The 26,965-nt window shown below is 42.3% G+C and overlaps 1 protein-coding gene and 1 gene segment (V, D, J or C); both read right to left on the bottom strand.

The window, feature by feature from the left end:
• Window positions 1-4,431: 4,431 nt before the first annotated feature.
• On the bottom strand, window positions 4,432-6,595 carry LOC132458163 (immunoglobulin kappa constant-like). The segment is given in 3 exon segments: window positions 4,432-4,958; window positions 5,428-5,491; window positions 6,530-6,595. Coding segments are annotated over 3 exon segments (456 nt in total).
• Window positions 6,596-12,611: 6,016 nt separating this feature from the next.
• Window positions 12,612-24,535, bottom strand: LOC132458285 (immunoglobulin kappa light chain-like). Its single transcript, XM_060052863.1, has 5 exons — window positions 24,378-24,535; window positions 23,884-24,181; window positions 18,464-18,501; window positions 17,799-17,940; window positions 12,612-12,798 (listed from the first exon to the last, which is right to left on the bottom strand). Exons 1-5 carry the CDS (start codon window positions 24,499-24,501, stop codon window positions 12,612-12,614), a joined length of 789 nt encoding a protein of 262 aa, XP_059908846.1. The 5' UTR covers window positions 24,502-24,535.
• Between the last annotated feature and the right edge of the window lie 2,430 nt (window positions 24,536-26,965).

The following is a 26,965-nucleotide window of genomic DNA, read 5'->3' as shown; positions in this document are numbered from 1 at the left end:
CTTTACAAGGAAATCCACACAACCAACACTTTGCTTATTCAGAGATACACACCAAAGCTTTAAGCCTTCATTCATAATGGTGTTGAAATTTGTTTAATGGAGATAGCAGAGGTTTTATACGCTCATTAGAAGCAGCATTCAATTTAAAATACAGAAGATAAATGATATTTAATGATGAAAATGAAGAATTTATTCTTTAAATCTTTAATGAATGTTCAACATGTGACCAACACAAGCAAGGGGTAAAATCCAGAGAACATCATGTTAATGAATCAAAGACATGTTATATTATTGTAAATCATCAAAAGCTACAGTGCCACCTGAGACAGAGAGACATAAAGCAGAGGTGTCATTGGAGATCTGTATCCTCCAGTACCTCCATGCTGGAGCCTCTCTACTCTGAACACTCTCCAGGATTCAGGGTTTGAGTGACAGGCTGCGTCTGGCCATTCTTACTGGCCTCACAGCTCACTGAGCCCGCCTTCCTCCACTGGTCTGCAGGGAGGGTCAAGGTGCTGCTCCAGCTGTAGTGGCCATCTTTCCCCAGGACCCCCAGGCTATCGGACACCCCCCCAGACCTGCTGCTGCCCCCCACCTTCCAGCCAAGCTTCCAGTCTGAGGGGAAGCCCCCACTGGCCACACACACTAGTGTAGCACTGCCCTGCTCCAGCTCCACTCTGGAGGGAGGGAGGACGCTCAGCGTGGGCTGCACCACTCCCACTGGAAGAGAGAGAGAGGAGTGGACAACAGGCTCAGTTAACATCAGCCTCATAGGAGCACAGAGGGAAGGGACAGCTTCCTGTTCACCAGCAGTTGGTGACATTAAAGAGGAAGGGAACCATTGTGTTTAAAATCTCTTCATTAAAACGGTAACAACATGTTTATATTTAAAATGATTGATCTTCAAAATTTAGCATTTTATTGGGTTAACATTAATCGACAAGTGTGAATTTCTTCAAACTTAAATGTGACTGATTTGCCAATTCAATAAATGAATAATGCCACAGCAATAATGAGGTCTTTCATGAAATACATTATATTGTAGAACATATCTAACGTATGCAGTGTATTTTAAAAGTCAGAACTCTGTACCACAATATATTTACACTTTGTCCTCAGCTTATCTTTAAAAAAACGACAAGAAATTAAAAATATAGAAAATTCCAAAAGATAAGATTATCACCCTTAATTATATTTAGAGAAAGTTAAATATTCCAGGCAAAGAAAAGTGTCCTTGTACTTACAGTCAACGATGAGTTTGGTGCCTCCACCAAAAGTGTACCACAATGATACAAACTCATTAAGAGGCTGTACAAAAACCTCCCGCACACTAAAGTCTCATCTCACTGACACACAAACACTGGCTTCTCACTAGAATGGATGAATTAGTCGATATTTGATTCATTGGAAATATTATAATTAATATATATTAATTGTATGAATGTATATTAATTTAATGAAATATATTTATCATTCATTTACTTTCATAACATTTTTAAAGGCTCACTTACAAACGGTTTATTGTTTTAAAACAAGTCTATTAATTTGACTCAATGAAAAACCTTCAAGCCAATGTTATATTCATGCATTTATTATAAACAGAACAATATGTTTTTATCTATTATTCTTGGTTCAGGTAATAATGTAACGACCATTTCCTTCAAAGAAATGGAAAGTTAAAGGATTTCAGACAAACCAAGATCGGCTTCAATCAGATAAAATGTTATGCATTATAAATTCCAATAGTTTAGAGTAAATCTGAATACGTATTCCAAAAGTGTGAATGTAGAAGAGATACAGCGGTCCTCCCAGAATGTCTGCAGTCACTCTCACCCCCAGTCTGATGAGTGGAAACAGGTCATTTCCATATTGAGGAAGCTTTACATGCTCAGCTGAAACTGGGGTTCTGAGAGGGTTTAAAGTCCTCTGAGTTCAACACTGCAGGACTCGGAGCTGTCACTCAACACCCCAGAAACCGTGGCAACCATGAATCACCTCACCCTCCTTTTCTGGACAGTGGTCTGTGGATCCTTAACAGGTTGGTTCATTCCACTCAGTCAAGATGTGGACCATCCTTCTCTGTTTGCTTGTGTTTTCTATTGGATAACTCAATGTTTGGTTTGTTTGTTTCCTACAGGAACCAGCAGTCAGGTGACTGTGACTCAGACACCAGTAGTGTCCTTTAATCAAGGATCCACGGTCACTCTGACCTGTAAAACAAACTCAGCGGTTTACGGTGGTAATCGACTACACTGGTACCAACAGATACCTGGAGAAGCCCCCAAGCTCATCATAAAATTAGTAAACCAACTTGTATCACCAACACCAGCTCGGTTTAGTGGCAGTGGAAGCAGCACTGACTTCTCTCTGACCATCAACGGCGCCCAGCGTGAAGATGCAGCAGTTTATCACTGTCAGAGTAACCACATTCTTAACAGTGCCTGGGTGTTCACACAGTGATTGAGAGCCGTACAAAAACCTCCCTCAGTCACACTGCGTAGACACTGAGCTGTTACAGCAGGAACCTGCTGCAGCTGCTGAGGGGGAAGAGACTCTGACACAGAGCGCTGAGCACAGAGCTGGCTCTAACCAGGGGCCTCCACCAAGAGCCAGCATTAGATTCCTCAGCATTATTAAACATACAACGACTACCTCAACTACCACATATCACATACAACAACTACCTCAACTACAAGCTATTACATAAACTACAAATTGTACCACCACATATTACATATGACTAATACTTAAACATTCTGAATACAACTACAACCTCAACTTCATCATATTACATCACCCCCCCCCTCCCCCCAGTCACACCTCAGCAGTAAGAAGACAGAGTCCTGGTTGAGGCCCCCCAGGCCCCAGAAGGTCGGGGATCTGGTCCTTCCATGGACGGCTGCTCCGTCTGCCCCTTCTCTCCAGTCCCCACCCTGGGGGGGTCCCAGACTCATCCCTATCACTGGTTCCCCACATGGAGTCCATCAACAGATAGGCATTGGACCCCCTCAGAAACATGTCCAGACTGGGGCCGTCCCTCACTGCCCCCGTGGTAGAGACCCTCATCCACGCCTTCATCACCTCCCCTCTGGACGGAGGTCATGGAGTCCCACTGGGGGGTCCCCACAGAGCCCTGGATTGGCTCCAGTGTACCAATCCCCCCCCCCCCCCCCCCCCCCTCATCCACCTCCACCGGCTCCCATAGGGGTCCAGTAGCACCTCCTCCTCCTCCTCCTCCTCCTCCTCCTCCTCCTCCCCCTCCTCCTCCTCCTCCTCCTCCTCTTCCTCCTCCTCCTCCTCTTCCTCACCCCCCAGTCCCTCTAGCCCCCGCTCCTCTCACAGCTCCTCAGACCCTACTCTCCGTCCCTCAGACCACGGACTGCTTTACCCCCCCACCCCCCCACCCGGGTTAGGGACTTCAGCTATGGACAGAGCCTTTAGGGTGGCTGCCCCCACTCTGTGGAACTCGCTCCCCGGGAGATCCTCAACGCTGGATCCATCTGCGCTTTCACAAGCTGCCTGAAGACCCACTTACTGGGCCTGGACTTTGGAACATGATCTTTTCGTATTTATTTGTTTATTTACTGTTTTAATATATAATGTTTCATATTTTTTTGTTCTTTGTCACCCACATATGAAGCAGCTTGCGTCCTGATGAAAGGAATGACTTTCTTCTTATTATTATGAATAGATTTGAGACAGCTTTATATTAAATTCAACCTGTAGATAATGGAGTTCATGGAATCAGTCTTAATTGTAATGGTGTTGGTTAGAGACAAGAGGTGCCATTGAGCTGGTATGGAGATATGCATACTTGCTGCTTTCACTGGATTCTCCAGAGACTCTTCTGAAAGCCCTAAATTTCCACTGACTTTCTGTCACTGAAGAGACAAAGGTGCACATCTGCTAAAACTGGACATCATTTGAATAGCTACGGTTCACTAATTACAGAATACGGTTAAAGAAACACATATTTTAGCCATGTCGGTTTGGTCTTTGACTCATAGACAGACATTATGAATATGTGACTGTTTCCCCCACTCAGCATGCTAGGGTTCTTATGTCTTGGTGAGAGATACTGAATGTCTTTTGAGATGTACTTTTACATGTTTATAAGTTGGTATCTGCAGAATCCTGTACATCGCCCTGAACTTCTATTTGATGGACTGATATAAAGTCAGTCTGACACACATGGGTCATTACAGCAGCAGTGGCTCTATGACTGGCACTGGTCCACTGGATACAGTTAACACACTTTACAACAACATCCACACAACCAACACTTTGCTCATTCAGAGATACACGCCATAGCTTTAAGCCTTCATTCACAATGGTGATGAAACTTGTCTAATAAAGATTACATATGTTTGATATGCTCATTGGTAGAAAGAGAAACAGATCTTACACGATTGGAAAATATGACAAGAAATATTGTACTTTTTGCTTTTTTATTTGATTCAACATGTGACAAAGCAAGGGGATAAAATTGGAGAGCATAATGTCAATGAATCAAACACGAGTTATATTAATGTAATTCATCCAAACGCTGCAGTGCCACCTCAGACAGAGAGACATAAAGCAGACGTGTCAGAGGAGAGCTGTATTCTCCAGTACTTCCATCTCGGAGCCTCTCTACTCTGAACACTGGTCAGGATTCAGGGTTTGAATGACAGGCTGCGTCTGGCCATTCTTACTGGCCTCACAGCTCACTGAGCACGCCTTCCTCCACTGGTCTGCAGGGAGGGTCAAGGTGCTGCTCCAGCTGTAGTGGCCATCTTTCCCCAGGACCCCCAGGCTATCAGACACCCCCCCAGACCTGCTGCTGCCCCCCACCTTCCAGCCAAGCTTCCAGTCTGAGGGGAAGCCCCCACTGGCCACACACACTAGTGTAGCACTGCCCTGCTCCAGCTCCACTCTGGAGGGAGGGAGGACGCTCAGCGTGGGCTGCACCACTCCCACTGGAAGAGAGAGAGAGGAGTGGACAACAGGCTCAGTTAGCATCAGCCTCATAGGAGCACAGAGGGAAGGGACATTAGTTAGTGACATCAAAGATGAATTAAACCATTTTTCTGAAAAGTTCTTCAATAAAACAGTAATTACATGTTTATATTTAAAATGTAGCATTTTACTGGGTTAACATTAATCGACTTTACACAAGTTTAAATTTCTTCTAACTTAAATGTGACAATTAAATAATGCCACAGCAATAATTAAGTCTTTCATGAAATGCATTATATTGTAGAACATATGCAAAATATTCAGTGTAATTTAAAAGACAGAACTCTGTACCACAATATATTCACACTTTGTCGTCAATATACAAGAAATTAAAACTATAGCAAAGTAAAAAATATTAAGATTATCAAGCTGAAATAAATGGAAAGAAAGTTAAATACTCCAAGCAAAGAAAAGTGTCCTTGTACTTACAGTCAACGATGAGTTTGGTGCCTCCACCAAAAGTCCTCCACAGTGATACAAACGCATTAAGAGGCTGTACAAAAACCTCCCACACATTAAAGACTCATCTCACTGACACACTTACACTGGCTTGTCACAAAAAAAATTGAATTAATCAATTTTTCATTCCCTGGAAATATTATTATTAATTGTTATTAATTGTTTGAATTGATTTAATGAAATACATTCATCATATATTTATTTTCATAAAATGTTTAAAGGAACGCTTACAAAAGGTTTAACACAATTCTAATAATTTGACTTAATAAAAAACCTTTAAGCCAATTTTATAATCATGCATTTATTGTAAAAATAATAATGTATTTTTATCTATTATTCTGGTTTTAGGTAATAATAATGTAATAATTTTTTTTTCCAACATATTAGAAAGTTAAAGGATTTCATACAAACCAAGATCGAATAAACCAAAGAAATATCTCTACATTATGAATTCCAATAGTTTCCTGTAAATCTGAATTTGTATTCCAAAAGTGTGACTATAGAAGACATACAGCGGTCCTCCCAGAATGTCTGCAGTCACTCTCACCCCCAGTCTGATGAGTGGAAACAGGTCATTTCCATATAGAGGAAGCTTTGCATGCTCAGCTGAAACTGGGGTTCTGAGAGGGTTTAAAGTCCTCTGAGTTCAACACTGCAGGATTCAGAGCTGTCACTCAACACCCCAGAAACCGTGGCAACCATGAATCACCTCACCCTCCTTTTCTGGACAGTGGTCTGTGGATCCTTAACAGGTTGGTTCATTCCACTCAGTCAAAATGTGGACCACCCTTCTCTGTTTGCTTGTGTTTTCTATTGGATAACTAAATGTTTGGTTTGTTTGTTTCCTACAGGAACCAGCAGTCAGGTGACAGTGACTCAGACACCAGTAGTGTCCGTTACTCCAGGATCCACAGTCACTCTGACCTGTAAAACAAACCCAGCGGTGTACAGCAATTATCTACACTGGTACCAACAGAAACCTGGCGAAGCCCCAAAGCTCTTCATAAAATATGCAAACCAACTTGTATCACCAACACCGGCTCGGTTCAGTGGCAGTGGAAGCAGCACTGACTTCTCTCTGACCATCAACGGCGCCCAGCGTGAAGATGCAGCAGTTTATCACTGTCAGAGTTACCATAGTGGCAGTGTGTTCACACAGTGATTGAGAGCCGTACAAAAACCTCCCTCAGTCACACTGCGTAGACACTGAGCTGTTACAGCAGGAACCTGCTGCAGCTGCTGAGGGGGAAGAGACTCTGACACAGAGCGCTGAGCACAGAGCTGGCTCTAACCAGGGGCCTCAACCAAGAGCCAGCATTATATTCCTCAGCATTATTAAATATACAAGTACTAAACTCCAAGATATTACATACAACTACTACCTCAACTACCACGTATTACATCCAACTACCTCAACTACAAGATATTGGAAAAAACTACTTGCTCAACTACCACATATTACGTACAACTACTACCCTGACTACAACATAGTAGCCTACATACAACTACTACCTTAACTAAAACATATTAGATAAAACTACTACCTCAACTACCACATATTACATACAACTACTACCTCAACATATTATTTACAACTACTGCTTTGCTGGTCTCCTCCGACACCAACACACAGCTAGATGTTGTAAAGCCCTTCATTTGAGAGTTGTCACGACGATAAAAGCTGAGCAGGAGGTGAACGCAGACGTGACAGAGCTCTGCCCAGAGTGTGTGTGTGTGTGTGTGTGTGTGTGTGTGTGTGTGTGTGTGTGTGTGTGTGTGTGTGTGTGTGTGTGTGTGTGTGTGTGTAGGTCTGGTTTATCCTGTGTTTATTGATTGCTGATCCTCCACAGGTGTGCAGCCTTTCCAAGCCCCAGAGTCCAATCAGCCTGACTCAGGCCAGGTGAGGCTGCTTCAACCAGCCATCGACCACACACACTCCACCCCCCCAACACCAGATAGAGAGGAGAGGGGGGGGGGATGGATGATCCAGAGTCCAGAGCCAAAGCCTAACGAATACATAAATAATAAACCAGACTCTGACCAGGGTTAGCATACCCAACAGTAAACCGGACTCTTAACAGAGTTACCAAACCATGAGTAGAACGCTCATAAATACGATCCAAACCCCGTTGTCCCCACACCTCCCCGGTGTCTTTTGGCTGTCCAGTCAGAGAGCACATGAAATGAGGAGATTTAAAATGGATTGATCTGATTAATCTATGAACCATGGGTCAATCCATATGACACAAAACCAAACTACTCAGGAATATTTAAATTATTGCTAAAGAGGTGAACAGATTGGAGTTCATGGAATCCGTCTTTATTGTTATGACGTTGGCATGACATTAGAGGGCGCCATTGAGCAGGTATGGAGACATGCACACATGCTGCTTTCACTGGATTCTCCAGAGACTCTTCTGAAAGGCTCAGCCCAACATTTACTCTGACTTTCAGTCGCTCAAGAGACACAGGTGCACATCTGCTAAAACTGGACATCATTTGAATAGCTACAGCTCACTGCTCACAGAATACGTTTAAAGAGACACATCTTTTAGCATTGTCGGTTTGGTCTTTGACTCATAGACAGACATTATGAATATGTTACTGTTTCCCCCACTCAGCATGCTAGGGTTCCTACGTCTTGGTGAGGGATACTGAATTTATTTTGGGACGTAATTTTCTATGTTTCTGAGATTGTATCTGCAGAAACCTGGACATCTCTCTGAACTACTATTATATGAAGTGACAGAAAGTCAGTCTGACACACATGGGTCATTTCAGCAGCCATGGCTCTATGACTGACACTGGTCCACTGGATACACTGAACACACTTTACAACATCCAAATAACCAACACTTTGCTCATTCAGAGATATACATCATAGCCTTCCCTCATGGGGAAATTTGTTTGATGAAGATGGCAGAGGTTTTATATGCTCATTAGAAGCCACATTAATTCGAAACTACAGAAGATAAACGATAGTAAATGATGACAAGAAAGAATTTATTCTTTATATCTTTATTAAATGTTCAACATGTGACCAACACAAGCAACGGGTAAAAATCTGAAATGTTAATGAATCAAAGACATGTTATATTAATGTAAATCATCTAAAGCTGCGGTGCCACCTGAGACAGAGAGACATAAAGCAGACGTGTCAGAGGAGATCTGTATCCTCCAGTACCTCCATGCTGGAGCCTCTCTACTCTGAACACTCTCCAGGATTCAGGGTTTGAGTGACAGGCTGCGTCTGGCCATTCTTACTGGCCTCACAGCTCACTGAGCCCGCCTTCCTCCACTGGTCTGCAGGGAGGGTCAAGGTGCTGCTCCAGCTGTAGTGGCCACCTTTCCCCAGGACCCCCAGGCTATCGGACACCCCCACAGACCTGCTGCTGCACCCCACCTTCCAGCCAAGCTTCCAGTCTGAGGGGAAGCCCCCACTGGCCACACACACTAGTGTAGCACTGCCCTGCTCCAGCTCCACTCTGGAGGGAGGGAGGACGCTCAGCGTGGGCTGCACCACTCCCACTGGAAGAGAGAGAGAGGAGTGGACAACAGGCTCAGTTAACATCAGCCTCATAGGAGCACAGAGGGAAGGGACAGCTTCCTGTTCACCAGCAGTTGGTGACATTAAAGAGGAAGGGAACCATTGTGTTTAAAATCTCTTCATTCAAATGGTAACATGATTATATTTTAAATGATTGAACTTCAAAATTTAGCATTTTATTGGGTCAACATTAATCGACAAGTGTGAATTTCTTCAAACTTAAATGTGACTGATTTGCCAATTCAATAAATGAATAATGTCACAGAAATAATGAGGTCTTTCATGAAATACATTATATTGTAGAACATATGTAACATATGCAGTGTAATTTAAAAGACAGAACTCTGTACCACAATATATTTACACTTTGTCCTCAGCTTATCTTTAAAAAAAAAGACCAGAAATTAAAATATAGAAAGTTCCAAAAGATAAGATTATCACGCTTAATTATATTTAGAGAAAGTTAAATTTGCCAGGCAAAGAAAAGTGTCCTTGTACTTACAGTCAACGATGAGTTTGGTGCCTCCACCAAAAGTCCACCACAGTGATACAAACTCATTAAGAGGCTGTACGAAAACCTCCCGCACATTAAACACTCATTTCACTGACACACAAACACTGGCTTCTCACAAAAATCGATGAATTATTCATTATTTGACGGGCTACACTGCAGCTAAGGTTTTCTGCTTTAGATTGAATTAATATAAGGAAACGATTTTACATTTATTTTCAAACAATCTTTGGAGCCTCACAAAAAACGATTAAACAAGCCAAACCAGTCCACAAACAACTTTAAAAATGAAAGAATGAATGTAATAAACATGCATTTAATAAAAATAAAGAATATGTTACGATTAATTAAAGCATTTTTGGTTGTGATGTAATGAGTAACTTTTTTTATACACAATTTAGAAAATTAATGAATTTCATACAAACCAAGATCAAATTAACCAGAAAAAATGCTATAGATTGCAATTCCAATTATTTACACCAAATCAAATTTCGTATTCCAAAAGTGTGGACGTTAAAGAGATACAGCGGTCCTCCCAGAATGTCTGCAGTCACTCTCACCCCCGTCTGATGAGTGGAAACAGGTCATTTCCATATAGAGGAAGCTTTGCATGCTCAGCTGAAACTGGGGTTCTGAGAGGGTTTAAAGTCCTCTGAGTTCAACACTGCAGGACTCTGAGCTGTCACTCAACACCCCAGAAACCGTGGCAACCATGAATCACCTCACCCTCCTTTTCTGGACAGTGGTCTGTGGATCCTTAACAGGTTGGTTCATTCCACTCAGTCAAAATGTGGACCACCCATCTCTGTTTGCTTGTGTTTTCTATTGGATAACTCAATGTTTGGTTTGTTTGTTTCCCACAGGAACCAGCAGTCAGGTGACTGTGACTCAGACACCAGTAGTGTCCTTTAATCCAGGATCCACAGTCACTCTGACCTGTAAAACAAACCCAGCGGTTTACAGAGATGGTGATGGAGATGATTATATCTTCTGGTATCAACAGAAACCTGGAGAAGCCCCGAAGCTCTTCATAAAATATACAAACCAACTTGTATCACCAACACCAGCTCGGTTTAGTGGCAGTGGAAGCAGCACTGACTTCTCTCTGACCATCAACGCCGCCCAGCGTGAAGATGCAGCAGTTTATTACTGTCAGAGTTACCATAGTGGCGGTGTGTTCACACAGTGATTGAGAGCCGTACAAAAACCTCCCTCAGTCACACTGCGTAGACACTGAGCTGTTACAGCAGGAACCTGCTGCAGCTGCTGAGGGGGAAGAGACTCTGACACAGAGCGCTGAGCACAGAGCTGGCTCTAACCAGGGGCCTCAACCAAGAGCCAGCATTAGATTCCTCAGCATTATTAACTACCACGTTTAATATACCACTACTACCTCAACTACAACATATTACATACAACTACTACCTCAACCACCACCTATAATATACAAGTACTACCTCAACCACCACGTATTATATACAACTACTACCTCAACTTCCTCATATTACTTACAACTACTACCTCAACTACTACGTATAACATACAACTACTACGGCAACTGCAACATATTGGATAAAACTACTGCCTCAACAACAACAAATTACAAACAACGCAAGGAGGTGAACACAGACGTGACAGAGCTCTGTCCTGTGTGTGTGTGTGTGTGCGTGCGTGCGTGCGTGCGTGCGTGCGTGCGTGCGTGCGTGCGTGCGTGCGTGCGTGCGTGCGTGCGTGCGTGCGTGTACGACTGGTTTATCCTGTGCCTTGATTACTGATTCACCACAGGTGTGCAGCCTGTCCCAGTGAGGCTGCTTCAACCAGCCATCGACCACACACACTCCACCCCCCCAACACCAGGTAGGGAGCGGGGGGGGGGATCCCCAGCCGAAGTCCACCCCCCCACCAGACACGAAAAAACATGTACTAAATAATAAACTGGACTCTGACCAGGGTCACCAAACCGTACGTATACAATAATAAATACGATCCAAACACCATTGTCCCCATAGCTCCCCGGTGTCTTTGTGCTGTCCAGTCAGAGGGCACACATGGAATAAGGAGATTTAATATTGGATTGACGTGATTTATCTATGAACTAAGGGTCAATCCTGATGAAACAAAAGCATGCTACTCGGGAATATTTTAATTATTGTTAAAGAGGTGAACAGAGTGGAGGTCATGGAATCAGTCTTTATTGCAATGGTGTTGGTTAGACACTAGAGGGCGCAACTGAGCTGGTATGGAGACATGCACAGATACTTCTTTCACTGGAGTCTCAAGAGACTGTTCTGAAAACCTCAGGCCTATATTTACCCTGACTTTCTGTGACTCAAGAGACACAGATGCACATCAGCTAAAACTGGACATCATTTGAATAGCTACAGCTCACTGCTCACAGAATACGTTTAAAGAAACACATTTTTTAGCGTTGTCGGTTTGGTCTTTAACTCATAGACAGACATTATTAATATGTTACTGTTTCCACCACTCAGCATGCTAGGGTTCTTATGTCCTGTTGAGAGATACTGAATGTCTTGTGAGACGTAATTTTACAAGTTTCTGAGTTTGTATCTGCAGAAATCTGGAGCATCTCTCTGAACTACTATTATATGAAGTGACATAAAGTCAGTCTGACACACATGGGTCATTTCAGCAGCAGTGGCTCTATGACTGGAACTGGTCCACTGGATAAAGTGAAAACACCTTCCAAGGAAATCCCCACAAACAATACTTTGCTCCTTCAGAGATACACACCATAGCCTTAACCCTTCTTTCAAAATGGTAGGGAAATATGTTGGATAAAGATGGCAGAGGTTTTATATGCTCATTAGAATCCACATTAATTTGGAAATACGAAAGATAAATGATAGCAAATGATGACAAGAAAGGATTTAATCTTAACATCTTTATTAAATGTTCAACATGTGACCAACACAAGCAAGGGGTCAAATCCAGAGAGCATCATGTTATTGATTAGAAGACATGTAATATTAATGTAATTTATCAAAATCTGCAGTGTCACCTCAGAAAAAGAGAAATAAAGCAGACTTGTCAGAGGAGATCTGTATTCTTCAGGTCTTCCATGCTGGAGCCTCTCTACTCTGAACACTCTCCAGGATTCAGGGTTTGAGTGACAGGCTGCGTCTGGCCATTCTTACTGGCCTCACAGCTCACTGAGCCCGCCTTCCTCCACTGGTCTGCAGGGAGGGTCAAGGTGCTGCTCCAGCTGTAGTGGCCATCTTTCCCCAGGACCCCCAGGCTATCAGACACCCCCCTAGACCTGCTGCTGCCCCCCACCTTCCAGCCAAGCTTCCAGTCTGAGGGGAAGCCCCCACTGGCCACACACACTAGTGTAGCACTGCCCTGCTCCAGCTCCACTCTGGAGGGAGGGAGGACGCTCAGCGTGGGCTGCACCACTCCCACTGGAAGAGAGAGAGAGGAGTGGACAACAGGCTCAGTTAGCATCAGCCTCATAGGAGCACAGAGGGAAGGGACAGCTTCCTGTTCACCAGCAGTTGGTGACATTAAAGAGGAAGGAAACCATTGTGTTTAAAATCTCTTCATTAAAACGGTAACAACATGTTTATATTTAAAATGATTGAACTTCAAAATTTAGCATTTTATTGGGTTAACATTAATCGACAAGTTAAGAATTGGCAAAAGTTAATGGTTTGCCAATTCAATAAATGAATAATGCCACAGCAATAATGAGGTCTTTCATGAAATACATCATATTGTAGAACATATGTAACATATGCAGTGTAATTTAAAAGACAGAACTCTGTACCACAATATATTTACACTTTGTCCTCACCTTATCTTTAAAAAAAAAAAGACAAGAAATTAAAAATATAGAAAGTTCCAAAAATAAGATTATCACGATTAATTATATTTAGAAAAAATTAAATATGCCAGGCAAAGAAAAGTGTCCTTGTACTTACAGTCAACGATGAGTTTGGTGCCTCCACCAAAAGTGTACCACAGTGATACAAACTTATTAAGAGGCTGTACAAAAACCTCCCGCACACTAAAGACTCATCTAACTGACACACAAACACTGGCTTTTCACTAAAATGGATGAATTTGTCGATATTTGATTCATTGGACATATTATAATTAATATATATTAATTGTATTAATGTATTTAATGAAATATATTCATCATTAATTTACTTTCATAACATTTTTAAAGGCTCACTTACAAACGGTTAATTGTTTTAAAACAAGTCTATTAATTTGACTTAATAAAACCGTCAAGCCAATGTTATATCCATGCATTTAATATAGAACAATATGTTTTTATCTATTATTCTGGGTTCAGGTAATAATGGGACGACAATTTCTTTCAAACAAATGGAAAGTTAAAGGATTTCATACAAACCAAGATCAATTCAACCAGAGTCAATGTTACACATTATGAATTCCAATAGTTTAGAGTAAATCTGAATACGTATTCCAATAGTGTGAATGTAGAAGAGATACAGCGGTCCTCCCAGAATGTCTGCAGTCACTCTCACCCCCGTCTGATGAGTGGAAACAGGTCATTTTCATATAGAGGAAGCTTTGCATGCTCAGCTGAAACTGGGGTTCTGAGAGGGTTTAAAGTCCTCTGAGTTCAACACTGCAGGACTCTGAGCTGTCACTCAACACCCCAGAAACCGTGGCAACCATGAATCACCTCACCCTCCTTTTCTGGACAGTGGTCTGTGGATCCTTAACAGGTTGGTTCATTCCACTCAGTCAAGATGTGGACCACCCTTCTCTGTTTGCTTGTGTTTTCTATTGGATAACTCAATGTTTGGTTTGTTTGTTTTCTACAGGAACCAGCAGTCAGGTGACTGTGACTCAGACACCAGTAGGGTCTGTTGCTCCAGGATCCACAGTCACTCTGACCTGTAAAACAAACCCAGCGGTTTACAGATGGAGTGATGGAGATGAGGGTATGTTCTGGTACCAACAGAAACCTGGAGAAGTCCCCAAGCTCTTCATAAAATATGCAAACCAACGTGTATCACCAACACCAGCTCGGTTTAGTGGCAGTGGAAGCAGCACTGACTTCTCTCTGACCATCAACGGCGCCCAGCGTGAAGATGCAGCAGTTTATCACTGTCAGAGTGTACACAATCTTAACAGTGTCTGGGTGTTCACACAGTGATTGAGAGCCGTACAAAAACCTCCCTCAGTCACACTGCGTAGACACTGAGCTGTTACAGCAGGAACCTGCTGCAGCTGCTGAGGGGGAAGAGACTCTGACACAGAGCGCTGAGCACAGAGCTGGCTCTAACCAGGGGCCTCAACCACGAGCCAGCATTAGATTCCTCAGCATTATTAAATATACAAGTACTAAACTACAAGATATTACATACAACTACTACCTCAAATACCACGTATTACATACAACTACCTCAACTCCAAGATGTTGGAAAAAACTACTTCCTCAACTACCACATATTACGTACAACTTCTACCCTGACTACAACATAGTAGCCTACCTACATACAACTACTACCTTAACTAAAACATATCAGATAAAACTACTACCTCAACTACCACATATTACGTACAACTAATAACTTAACTACAACATATTACATACAACTACTGCTTTGCTGGTCTCCTCCGACACCAACACACAGCTAGATGTTGTAAAGCCCTTCATTTGAGAGTTGTCACGACGATAAAAGCTGAGCAGGAGGTGAACGCAGGCGTGACAGAGCTCTGCCCAGAGTGTGTGTGTGTGTGTGTGTGTGTGTGTGTGTGTGTGTGTGTGTGTGTGTGTGTGTGTGTGTGTGTGTGTGTGTGTGTGTGTGTGTGTGTGTGTGTGTGTGTGTGTAGGGATGGGCGATATGGCCTAAAATCCATATTGCGATATACATGCAACCTATTGCGATAACGATATATATCACGATATATAAATCATAATAGAACCATTTCAGAACAGGTTACATAGACTCTAAGGAAAGCTAAACTGCTAAATGTATGTCGTTTTGAGAACATTTATTGTGCAAAACTAATCATACAACATAATGTTGTAGCTGCAGAGACTTTAAAAAAGAAAAAAATCTTCTGTAATGACGTATACTTCTCTTAATGAAATAAAAATTGGTGGTGTCTTAATAAAGAATAATAAAGAAACGGATGCTGTGAATTAGGGAAATACGTCCAGTATTAGGCATGGCTATTTTAAATAAAGAAAAATCTTCCAAGTGTGTGCACAGATACTTGCTATTAAAACATAAAACAATAAGTGGAAAATTAACGCAGATAATTTTGAAATGAACATGAAATGAGAGCAATCACCAGCTCCTCCGTTTCGCTTTCAGCCATATTTACTTAGATGACGATGATGCGTTGAAGCCGGTTGGAGCTCATGGCTCTTTAAATTCCGCGGGTCGTGGACGATGCGTTGCAGCCGGTTGCAGCTCGTGGCTCTTTAAATTCTGCGGGTCGCGGACGATGCGTTGCAGCCGGTTGCAGCTCGTGGCTCTTTCAATTTCGCGGGTCGCGGACGATGCGTTGCAGACGGTTGCAGCTCGTGGCTCTTTATATTTCGCGAGTCATGGATAGATCGCGTCAAACATACATTATCGCGATAGAGCAATATAACTAAAATCTCTATCGTAGGCCATTTTTTATCGTTTATATCGTATATCGTTTATATCGCGCATTCCTGTGTGTGTGTGTGTTTGTGTGTTTGTGTGTGTGTAGGTCTGGTTTATCCTGTGTTTATTGATTGCTCATCCTCCACAGGTGTGCAGCCTTTCCAAGCCCCAGAGTCCAATCAGCCTGACTCAGGCCAGGTGAGGCTGCTTCAACCAGCCATCGACCACACACACTCCACCCCCCCAACACCAGATAGAGAGGAGAGGGGGGGGGGGATGATCCAGAGTCCAGAGCCAAAGCCTAACAAATGCATAAATAATAAACCAGACTCTGACCAGGGTTAGCATACCCAACAGTAAACCGGACTCTTAACAGAGTTACCAAACCATGAGTAGAACGCTTATGAATACGATCCAAAACCCATTGTCCCCACACCTCCCCGGTGTCTTTTGGCTGTCCAGTCAGAGAGCACATGAAATGAGGAGATTTAAAATGGATTGATCTGATTAATCTATGAACCATGGGTCAATCCAGATGACACAAAACCAAACTACTCAGGAATATTTAAATTATTGCTAAAGAGGTGAACAGATTGGAGTTCATGGAATCCGTCTTTATTGTAATGACGTTGGTATGACATTAGAGCGCACCATTGAGCAGGTATGGCGACATGCACACAAACTGCTTTCACTGGATTCTCCAGAGACTCTTCTGAAAGTCTCAGCCCTACATTTACTCTGACTCTCTGTCACTCAAGAGACACAGGTGCACATCTGCTAAAACTGGACATCATTTGAATAGCTACAGCTCACTGCTCACAGAATACGTTTAAAGAGACACATCTTTTAGCATTGTCGGTTTGGTCTTTGACTCATAGACAGACACTATGAATATGTTACTGTTTCCCCCACTCAGCATGCTAGGGTTCCTACGTCTTGGTGAGGGATACTGAATTTATTTTGGGACGTAATTTTCTATGTTTCTGAGATTGTATCTGCAGAAACCTGGACATCTCTCTGAACTACTATTATATGAAGTGACAGAAAGTCAGTCTGACACACATGGGTCATTACAGCAGCAGTGGCTCTATGACTGACACTGGTCCACTGAATACACTGAACACACTTTACAACATCCAAACAACCAACACTTTGCTCATTCAGAGATATACATCATAGCCTCCCCTCGTGGGGAAATTTGTTTGATGAAGATGGCAGAGGTTCTACATGCTCATTAGAAGCCACATTAATTCGAAACTACAGAAGATAAACGATAGTAAATGATGACAAGAAAGAATTTATTCTTTATATCTTTATTAAATGTTCAACATGTGACCAACACAAGCAACGGGTAAAAATCTGAAATGTTAATGAATCAAAGACATGTTATATTAATGTAAATCATCTAAAGCTGCGGTGCCACCTGAGACAGAGAGACATAATGCAGACGTGTCAGAGGAGATCTGTATCCTCCAGTACTTCCATGCTGGAGCCTCTCTACTCTGAACACTCTCCAGGATTCAGGGTTTGAGTGACAGGCTGCGTCTGGCCATTCTTCCTGGCCTCACAGCTCACTGAGCCCGCCTTCCTCCACTGGTCTGCAGGGAGGGTCAAGGTGCTGCTCCAGCTGTAGTGGCCATCTTTCCCCTGGACCCCCAGGCTATCAGACACCCCCCCAGACCTGCTGCTGCCCCCCACCTTCCAGCCAAGCTTCCAGTCTGAGGGGAAGCCCCCACTGGCCACACACACTAGTGTAGCACTGCCCTGCTCCAGCTCCACTCTGGAGGGAGGGAGGACGCTCAGCGTGGGCTGCACCACTCCCACTGGAAGAGAGAGAGAGGAGTGGACAACAGGCTCAGTTAACATCAGCCTCATAGGAGCACAGAGGGAAGGGACAGCTTCCTGTTCACCAGCAGTTGGTGACATTAAAGAGGAAGGGAACCATTGTGTTTAAAATCTCTTCATTCAAACGGTAACATGATTATATTTTAAATGATTGAGCTTCAAAATTTAGCATTTTATTGGGTTAACATTAATCGACAAGTGTGAATTTCTTCAAACTTAAATGTGACTGATTTGCCAATTCAATAAATGAATAATGTCACAGCAATAACGAGGTCTTTCATGAAATACGTTATATTGTAGAACATATGTAACGTATGCAGTGTAATTTAAAAGACAGAACTCTGTACCACAATATATATACACTTTGTCCTCAGCTTATCTTTAAAAAAAAACGACCAGAAATTAAAAATATTGAAAGTTCCAAAAGATAAGATTATCACGCTTAATTATATTTAGAGAAAGTTAAATATGCCAGGCAAAGAAAAGTGTCCTTGTACTTACAGTCAACGATGAGTTTGGTGCCTCCACCAAAAGTCCACCACAGTGATACAAACGCATTAAGAGGCTGTACAAAAACCTCCCGCACATTAAACACTCATCTCACTGACACACAAACACTGGCTTCTCACTAGAATGGATGAATAAGTCGATATTTGCTTCACTGGAAATATTATAATCAATATGCATTAATTGTTTGAATAGATTTAATGAAATACATTTAGTAATTTAATTTCATAACATTTTTAAACGCAAAATTACAAAAGGTTTATTGTTTTAACACAAGTCAAATTATTTGACCGAATAAAAAACCTTCAGGCCAATGTTATAATCATGCATTTATGTTTTTATCTATTATTCTGGTTTTAGGTAATAATATCCCTCAATTAGAAAGTCAAAGGATTTCATACAAACCAAGATCGACCTCAACCAGATAAAATGTTATACATTATAAATTCCAATAGTTTCTTGTAAATCTGAATTTGTATTCCATAAGTGTGAATGTAGAAGAGATACAGCGGTCCTCCCAGAACGTCTGCAGTCACTCTCACCCCCAGTCTGATGAGTGGAAACAGGTCATTTCCATATAGAGGAAGCTTTGCATGCTCAGCTGAAACTGGGGTTCTGAGAGGGTTTAAAGTCCTCCGAGTTCAACACTGCAGGACTCTGAGCTGTCACTCAACACCCCAGAAACCGTGGCAACCATGAATCACCTCACCCTCCTTTTCTGGACAGTGGTCTGTGGATCCTTAACAGGTTGGTTCATTCCATTCAGTCAAAATGTGGACCACCCTGTTTGCTTGTGTTTTCTATTGGATAACTCAATGTTTGGTTTGTTTGTTTTCTACAGGAACCAGCAGTCAGGTGACTGTGACTCAGACACCAGTAGTGTCTGTTGCTCCTGGATCCACAGTCACTCTGACCTGTAAAACAAACCCTGCAGTTCAAAGTGGTTATGAACTACACTGGTACCAACAGAAACCTGGAGGAGCCCTCAAGCTCATCGTCAAACGGGCAGACGAACTTGTATCGCCAACACCAGCTCGGTTTAGTGGCAGTGGACGCAGAACTGACTTCTCTCTGACCATCAACGGCGCCCAGCGTGAAGATGCAGCAGTTTATCACTGTCAGAGTGTACACAATCTTAACAGTGTCTGGGTGTTCACACAGTGATTGAGAGCCGTACAAAAACCTCCCTCAGTCACACTGCGTAGACACTGAGCTGTTACAGCAGGAACCTGCTGCAGCTGCTGAGGGGGAAGAGACTCTGACACAGAGCGCTGAGCACAGAGCTGGCTCTAACCAGGGGCCTCAACCACGAGCCAGCATTAGATTCCTCAGCATTATTAAATATACAAGTACTAAACTACAAGATATTACATACAACTACTACCTCAAATACCACGTATTACATACAACTACCTCAACTCCAAGATGTTGGAAAAAACTACTTCCTCAACTACCACATATTACGTACAACTTCTACCCTGACTACAACATAGTAGCCTACCTACATACAACTACTACCTTAACTAAAACATATCAGATAAAACTACTACCTCAACTACCACATATTACGTACAACTAATAACTTAACTACAACATATTACATACAACTACTGCTTTGCTGGTCTCCTCCGACACCAACACACAGCTAGATGTTGTAAAGCCCTTCATTTGAGAGTTGTCACGACGATAAAAGCTGAGCAGGAGGTGAACGCAGGCGTGACAGAGCTCTGCCCAGAGTGTGTGTGTGTGTGTGTGTGTGTGTGTGTGTGTGTGTGTGTGTGTGTGTGTGTGTGTGTGTGTGTGTGTGTGTGTGTGTGTGTGTGTGTGTGTAGGGATGGGCGATATGGCCTAAAATCCATATTGCGATATACATGCAACCTATTGCGATAACGATATATATCACGATATATAAATCATAATAGAACCATTTCAGAACAGGTTACATAGACTCTAAGGAAAGCTAAACTGCTAAATGTATGTCGTTTTGAGAACATTTATTGTGCAAAACTAATCATACAACATAATGTTGTAGCTGCAGAGACTTTAAAAAAGAAAAAAATCTTCTGTAATGACGTATACTTCTCTTAATGAAATAAAAATTGGTGGTGTCTTAATAAAGAATAATAAAGAAACGGATGCTGTGAATTAGGGAAATACGTCCAGTATTAGGCATGGCTATTTTAAATAAAGAAAAATCTTCCAAGTGTGTGCACAGATACTTGCTATTAAAACATAAAACAATAAGTGGAAAATTAACGCAGATAATTTTGAAATGAACATGAAATGAGAGCAATCACCAGCTCCTCCGTTTCGCTTTCAGCCATATTTACTTAGATGACGATGATGCGTTGAAGCCGGTTGGAGCTCATGGCTCTTTAAATTCCGCGGGTCGTGGACGATGCGTTGCAGCCGGTTGCAGCTCGTGGCTCTTTAAATTCTGCGGGTCGCGGACGATGCGTTGCAGCCGGTTGCAGCTCGTGGCTCTTTCAATTTCGCGGGTCGCGGACGATGCGTTGCAGACGGTTGCAGCTCGTGGCTCTTTATATTTCGCGAGTCATGGATAGATCGCGTCAAACATACATTATCGCGATAGAGCAATATAACTAAAATCTCTATCGTAGGCCATTTTTTATCGTTTATATCGTATATCGTTTATATCGCGCATTCCTGTGTGTGTGTGTTTGTGTGTTTGTGTGTGTGTAGGTCTGGTTTATCCTGTGTTTATTGATTGCTCATCCTCCACAGGTGTGCAGCCTTTCCAAGCCCCAGAGTCCAATCAGCCTGACTCAGGCCAGGTGAGGCTGCTTCAACCAGCCATCGACCACACACACTCCACCCCCCCAACACCAGATAGAGAGGAGAGGGGGGGGGGGATGATCCAGAGTCCAGAGCCAAAGCCTAACAAATGCATAAATAATAAACCAGACTCTGACCAGGGTTAGCATACCCAACAGTAAACCGGACTCTTAACAGAGTTACCAAACCATGAGTAGAACGCTTATGAATACGATCCAAAACCCATTGTCCCCACACCTCCCCGGTGTCTTTTGGCTGTCCAGTCAGAGAGCACATGAAATGAGGAGATTTAAAATGGATTGATCTGATTAATCTATGAACCATGGGTCAATCCAGATGACACAAAACCAAACTACTCAGGAATATTTAAATTATTGCTAAAGAGGTGAACAGATTGGAGTTCATGGAATCCGTCTTTATTGTAATGACGTTGGTATGACATTAGAGCGCACCATTGAGCAGGTATGGCGACATGCACACAAACTGCTTTCACTGGATTCTCCAGAGACTCTTCTGAAAGTCTCAGCCCTACATTTACTCTGACTCTCTGTCACTCAAGAGACACAGGTGCACATCTGCTAAAACTGGACATCATTTGAATAGCTACAGCTCACTGCTCACAGAATACGTTTAAAGAGACACATCTTTTAGCATTGTCGGTTTGGTCTTTGACTCATAGACAGACACTATGAATATGTTACTGTTTCCCCCACTCAGCATGCTAGGGTTCCTACGTCTTGGTGAGGGATACTGAATTTATTTTGGGACGTAATTTTCTATGTTTCTGAGATTGTATCTGCAGAAACCTGGACATCTCTCTGAACTACTATTATATGAAGTGACAGAAAGTCAGTCTGACACACATGGGTCATTACAGCAGCAGTGGCTCTATGACTGACACTGGTCCACTGAATACACTGAACACACTTTACAACATCCAAACAACCAACACTTTGCTCATTCAGAGATATACATCATAGCCTCCCCTCGTGGGGAAATTTGTTTGATGAAGATGGCAGAGGTTCTACATGCTCATTAGAAGCCACATTAATTCGAAACTACAGAAGATAAACGATAGTAAATGATGACAAGAAAGAATTTATTCTTTATATCTTTATTAAATGTTCAACATGTGACCAACACAAGCAACGGGTAAAAATCTGAAATGTTAATGAATCAAAGACATGTTATATTAATGTAAATCATCTAAAGCTGCGGTGCCACCTGAGACAGAGAGACATAATGCAGACGTGTCAGAGGAGATCTGTATCCTCCAGTACCTCCATGCTGGAGCCTCTCTACTCTGAACACTCTCCAGGATTCAGGGTTTGAGTGACAGGCTGCGTCTGGCCATTCTTACTGGCCTCACAGCTCACTGAGCCCGCCTTCCTCCACTGGTCTGCAGGGAGGGTCAAGGTGCTGCTCCAGCTGTAGTGGCCATCTTTCCCCAGGACCCCCAGGCTATCGGACACCCCCACAGACCTGCTGCTGCCCCCCACCTTCCAGCCAAGCTTCCAGTCTGAGGGGAAGCCCCCACTGGCCACACACACTAGTGTAGCACTGCCCTGCTCCAGCTCCACTCTGGAGGGAGGGAGGACGCTCAGCGTGGGCTGCACCACTCCCACTGGAAGAGAGAGAGAGGAGTGGACAACAGGCTCAGTTAACATCAGCCCTCATAGGAGCACAGAGGGAAGGGAACATGAGTATTCATCAAGAGATGCTGTTTATTATAACGTGGAAAAGTATATAACCTTATTCATGACGCATTTCAACCGTCAGGTTGAACTGCTTGTCTTAATAATATGTTTATCTTTCACTTCCTTTATTATACATTTCATTTTGGGTTTAGCAAGAAAACTCTATATTTTAAGCACATAAATGCAATACAAATAAAACATTATATTCATTAAATGATGACTGCATTTTAGATTTTGAAACAGAACCTGAATGAAACTTGTTTTTCCATTTAATGAAGTTCAAAGTAAATAATTTATATTCTTTATAAAATTGTGAATTCGTACGAAAAATAAATAATTTGAAAAACAACGTCAACAATAACATTTGATGACTGAACACTTTAATGTGTTAACACAGTCATTATCCTATACTACAAAAAATGTAGTTAAAAACATTGTTTATCTATAGATCCTTACAGTTAATTTAATGAAAAGGTCGTTTTCAAAGTTATTACTATGTCAGATACAGAAAACTGGCCTTGTACTTACAGTCAACGATGAGTTGTGTGCCTCCACCAAAAGTCAACCACAGTGACACAAACTCATTAAGAGGCTGTACAAAAACCTCCCGCACATTAAAGACTCATCTCACTGACACAGAAACACTTGTTTTTCCAAAAAATCATGAATAAGTCTATTTTTGCTTCACTTGAAATATTATTATAAATATCTATCAATTGTTTTCATGCACATTGATTTAATTAAATATGTTTATTATAACCAAAGGTTGAGGCCCCTGGTTAGAGCCAGCTCTGTGCTCAGCGCTCTGTGTCAGAGTCTCTTCCCCCTCAGCAGCTGCAGCAGGTTCCTGCTGTAACAGCTCAGTGTCTACGCAGTGTGACTGAGGGAGGTTTTTGTACGGCTCTCAATCACTGTGTGAACACATTGCCACCGTGGTAACCCAGACAGTAATAAACTCCTGCATCCTCCCTCTGGACACCAGAGATGGTGAGAGTGTAGCTAGTCCCAGATCTACTGCCGCTGAACCGAGCTGAAGTCCCTGAAAAGAGGGTGACTGCACGGTATATCAGCAGTTTGGGAGCTTCTCCAGGTTTCTGGATGTACCAGCTGAGGTCAGCACCAATATCTGAGCTCCCCGTGGCACTGATGGACACAGTCCCCTCCAGACCGACGGTCTTGGATTTGTCAGGTTGTGTCAGAAATTTACTGGCTGAAGACTCTGAAATAAGAAGTGGAGGATGAGCCTTTTGAACCGACTTAAGACAGTGTTCAGCGTAACGTTAGCCTAGAGCACATCAGGAGCAGAGAAGGGAGGAAATACAGCAGGATCAACACAGAATAGAGCCCAAAGCAGCAGGAGGGATCAGAGTCAAGTCATAAGAACATGAGCAGAGTGACGGAGCCATAAGTCTCACCATGAGTTAGAAACGCCAACACTGCTAGCAAGGCTGTGGACGACCTCATCTTGCCCTGGGTGTGTTTGTGATGGCTGGCAGTGAGCATATTTAACTCTTGGCCCTCAGAGATACTCCAAGTCATGCAAAACAGCGAGCTTGTGGGCGGACGAGTATCTACTTTGAGAGACATGAAAGTGAGAGAGATGAGGTTGAGTGAGTTCATCACTTTTGAAAGAAAAATGTAAATCTTGCTAATGAATATATTTAGAAACTTCATGTTCTGCTAAATGGTATACTCATAAAAACATATTCAAATGTGAAATTAATGAATGTATGTCCTACGGTTCTGACTGTATTCATAGATTTTGATGAATGAAAAGATTATATACATTTGTTCCAACTGTCAAACATTAACATTCATGTAAAGCCACTCATCTCAAGGGATGAGTGGTATATTACTAAAATCCTTGTATTTGATGAGTAGTCATTGTAACAAGAATTCAGTCTAATGAGTAATAGACTGTATAAAATGTGAGGTTCTATAAGGTGCATTTCTAGTGTCTGCACAAGTGACCACCTAACCTACCGCTCTGTAGGTCTATAAAGCAGTGATTACACAGAATGATAAGAAACCACACGTCTTAAGTCTTGAGTAATTGTATGTAAGTAATGTGAATTTGAGGCATAAGTTATGTAAGCTAGGTAGTTGAAGTAGTAGATGCGTGTAATATGTTGTATATTAGGTGATAGTTGTATGTGATATATTGTAGTGCAGGAAGTAGTATTATTGATTGTGGTATTTAAAGTAATATGTAGTTGTTGAGGTAGTAGTCGTGTGTAACATGAGGTAGTTGAGGAAGTAGTTGTATGTAACACGTGTTAGGTGAGGTAGCTACTAGTAGTTGTATGTAATGCGAGGTATTTGAGGTAGTAGTTGTATGTTACACGTGTTAGTTGAGGTAGTAGTTGTATGTAATAAATAGTAGTTGAGGTAGTAGTTGTATGTAATACATGGTAGTTGAGGTAGTAGTTGTATGTTATATATTGTGGTTGAGGTAGTACTTATATGTTTAATAATGCTGGCTCTTGGTTGAGGCCCCTGGTTAGAGCCAGCTCTGTGCTCAGCGCTCTGTGTCAGAGTCTCTTCCCCCTCAGCAGCTGCAGCAGGTTCCTGCTGTAACAGCTCAGTGTCTACGCAGTGTGACTGAGGGAGGTTTTTGTACGGCTCTCAATCACTGTGTGAACACATCGCCACTATGGTAACTCTGACAGTGATAAACTGCTGCATCTTCACGCTGGGCGCCGTTGATGGTCAGAGAGAAGTCAGTTCTGCGTCCACTGCCACTAAACCGAGCTGGTGTTGGTGATTCACGTGTACTGACACGTGTTATTAGGAGCTTGGGTTCTTCTCCAGGCTTCTGTTGATACCAGAATATAAAATCATTGTTGTAAACCGCTGTGTTGGTTTTACAGGTCAGAGTGACTGTGGATCCTGGAGTAAAGGACACTACTGGTGTCTGAGTCACAGTCACCTGACTGCTGGTTCCTGTAGAAAACAAACAAACCAAACATTGAGTTATCCAATAGAAAACACAAGCAATCAAAGAAGGGTGGTCCACATTTTGACTGAGCCGAATGAACCAACCTGTTAAGGATCCACAGACCACTGTCCAGAAAAGGAGGGTGAGGTGATTCATGGTTGCCACGGTTTCTGGGGTGTTGAGTGACAGCTCAGAGTCCTGCAGTGTTGAACTCAGAGGACTTTAAACCCTCTCAGAACCCCAGTTTAAACTGAGCATGCAAAGCTTCCTCTATATGGAAATGACCTGTTTCCACTCATCAGACCGGGGATGAGAGCAGGGGCGTAGCCACATGGGGGCCAGCGGGGGGGGGGCACGGCCCTGTTAAGGATTCTGCTCAGAGGCCCCCCCCCCCCCCCCGAGTATCAAAAAAATCCTGCCTACGCCCCTGGGTGAGAGTGACTGCAGACATTCTGGGAGGACCGCTGTATCTCTTCTACATTCACACTTTTGGAATACAAATATTGATTTGGTGTAAACAATTGTAATGGCAATCTATAAAAAAAAATCTGGTTAATTCGATCCTGGTTTGTATGAAATCCTTTATTTTTCAAATTTGCGTGTAAGAGTTACTCAATAAATTGCAACCTAATTCTTCAAATAATTAACAACTTATTCCTTTTCTTATTAAATTAATGTTTATTACATCCATTCTTTCATTTGGAAAATTCTTATAAGATGAATTCGTCGACTGGTTTGCTAGTTTATTCATTCTGTTTGATTGTGAGACTCCAAAGACGGTTTTAAAATGTAAAATCTTTTAATTCTATTATTTCAATCTAAACTAGAAAACAATAGCTGTCCAGTCAAATATTGAATAATTCATAGATTTTTGGAAAAGTCTTTAATGTGCGGGATATTTTCGTGGAGGCACCAAACTCATCTTTGACATTAAGTACAAGGAGATCTTTCGGTATCTGACATAGTTCTAACTTTGAAAACTTATTTTGATTGACTTACCCCTAAAGTTCTATACTTTTTCTTTTTTTGAACCAAATTTTCTTTTTTCGTATTTAGTTATTGACA

This window comes from Gadus macrocephalus, chromosome 5, assembly GCF_031168955.1.
Source record: "Gadus macrocephalus chromosome 5, ASM3116895v1".
NCBI lineage: Eukaryota > Metazoa > Chordata > Actinopteri > Gadiformes > Gadidae > Gadus > Gadus macrocephalus.
The sequence above is the reverse complement of the archived record's forward strand: the minus strand, read 5'-3'. Positions and strand labels throughout refer to the sequence as shown.

Excerpts from the sequence above, each read along its gene's own strand:
- LOC132458285 (XM_060052863.1), bottom strand. The coding sequence starts at position 24,501 with ATGACTTGGAGTATCTCTGAGGGCCAAGAGTTAAATATGCTCACTGCC. Across the intron at positions 18,502-23,883 it reads GGTTACCACGGTGGCAATGT|GTGGACTTTTGGTGGAGGCA; the intron begins GTTCACACAGTG and ends TGTATCACTGTG. Across the intron at positions 17,941-18,463 it reads CACCAAACTCATCGTTGACT|TGGGAGTGGTGCAGCCCACG; the intron begins GTAAGTACAAGG and ends TCTCTCTTCCAG.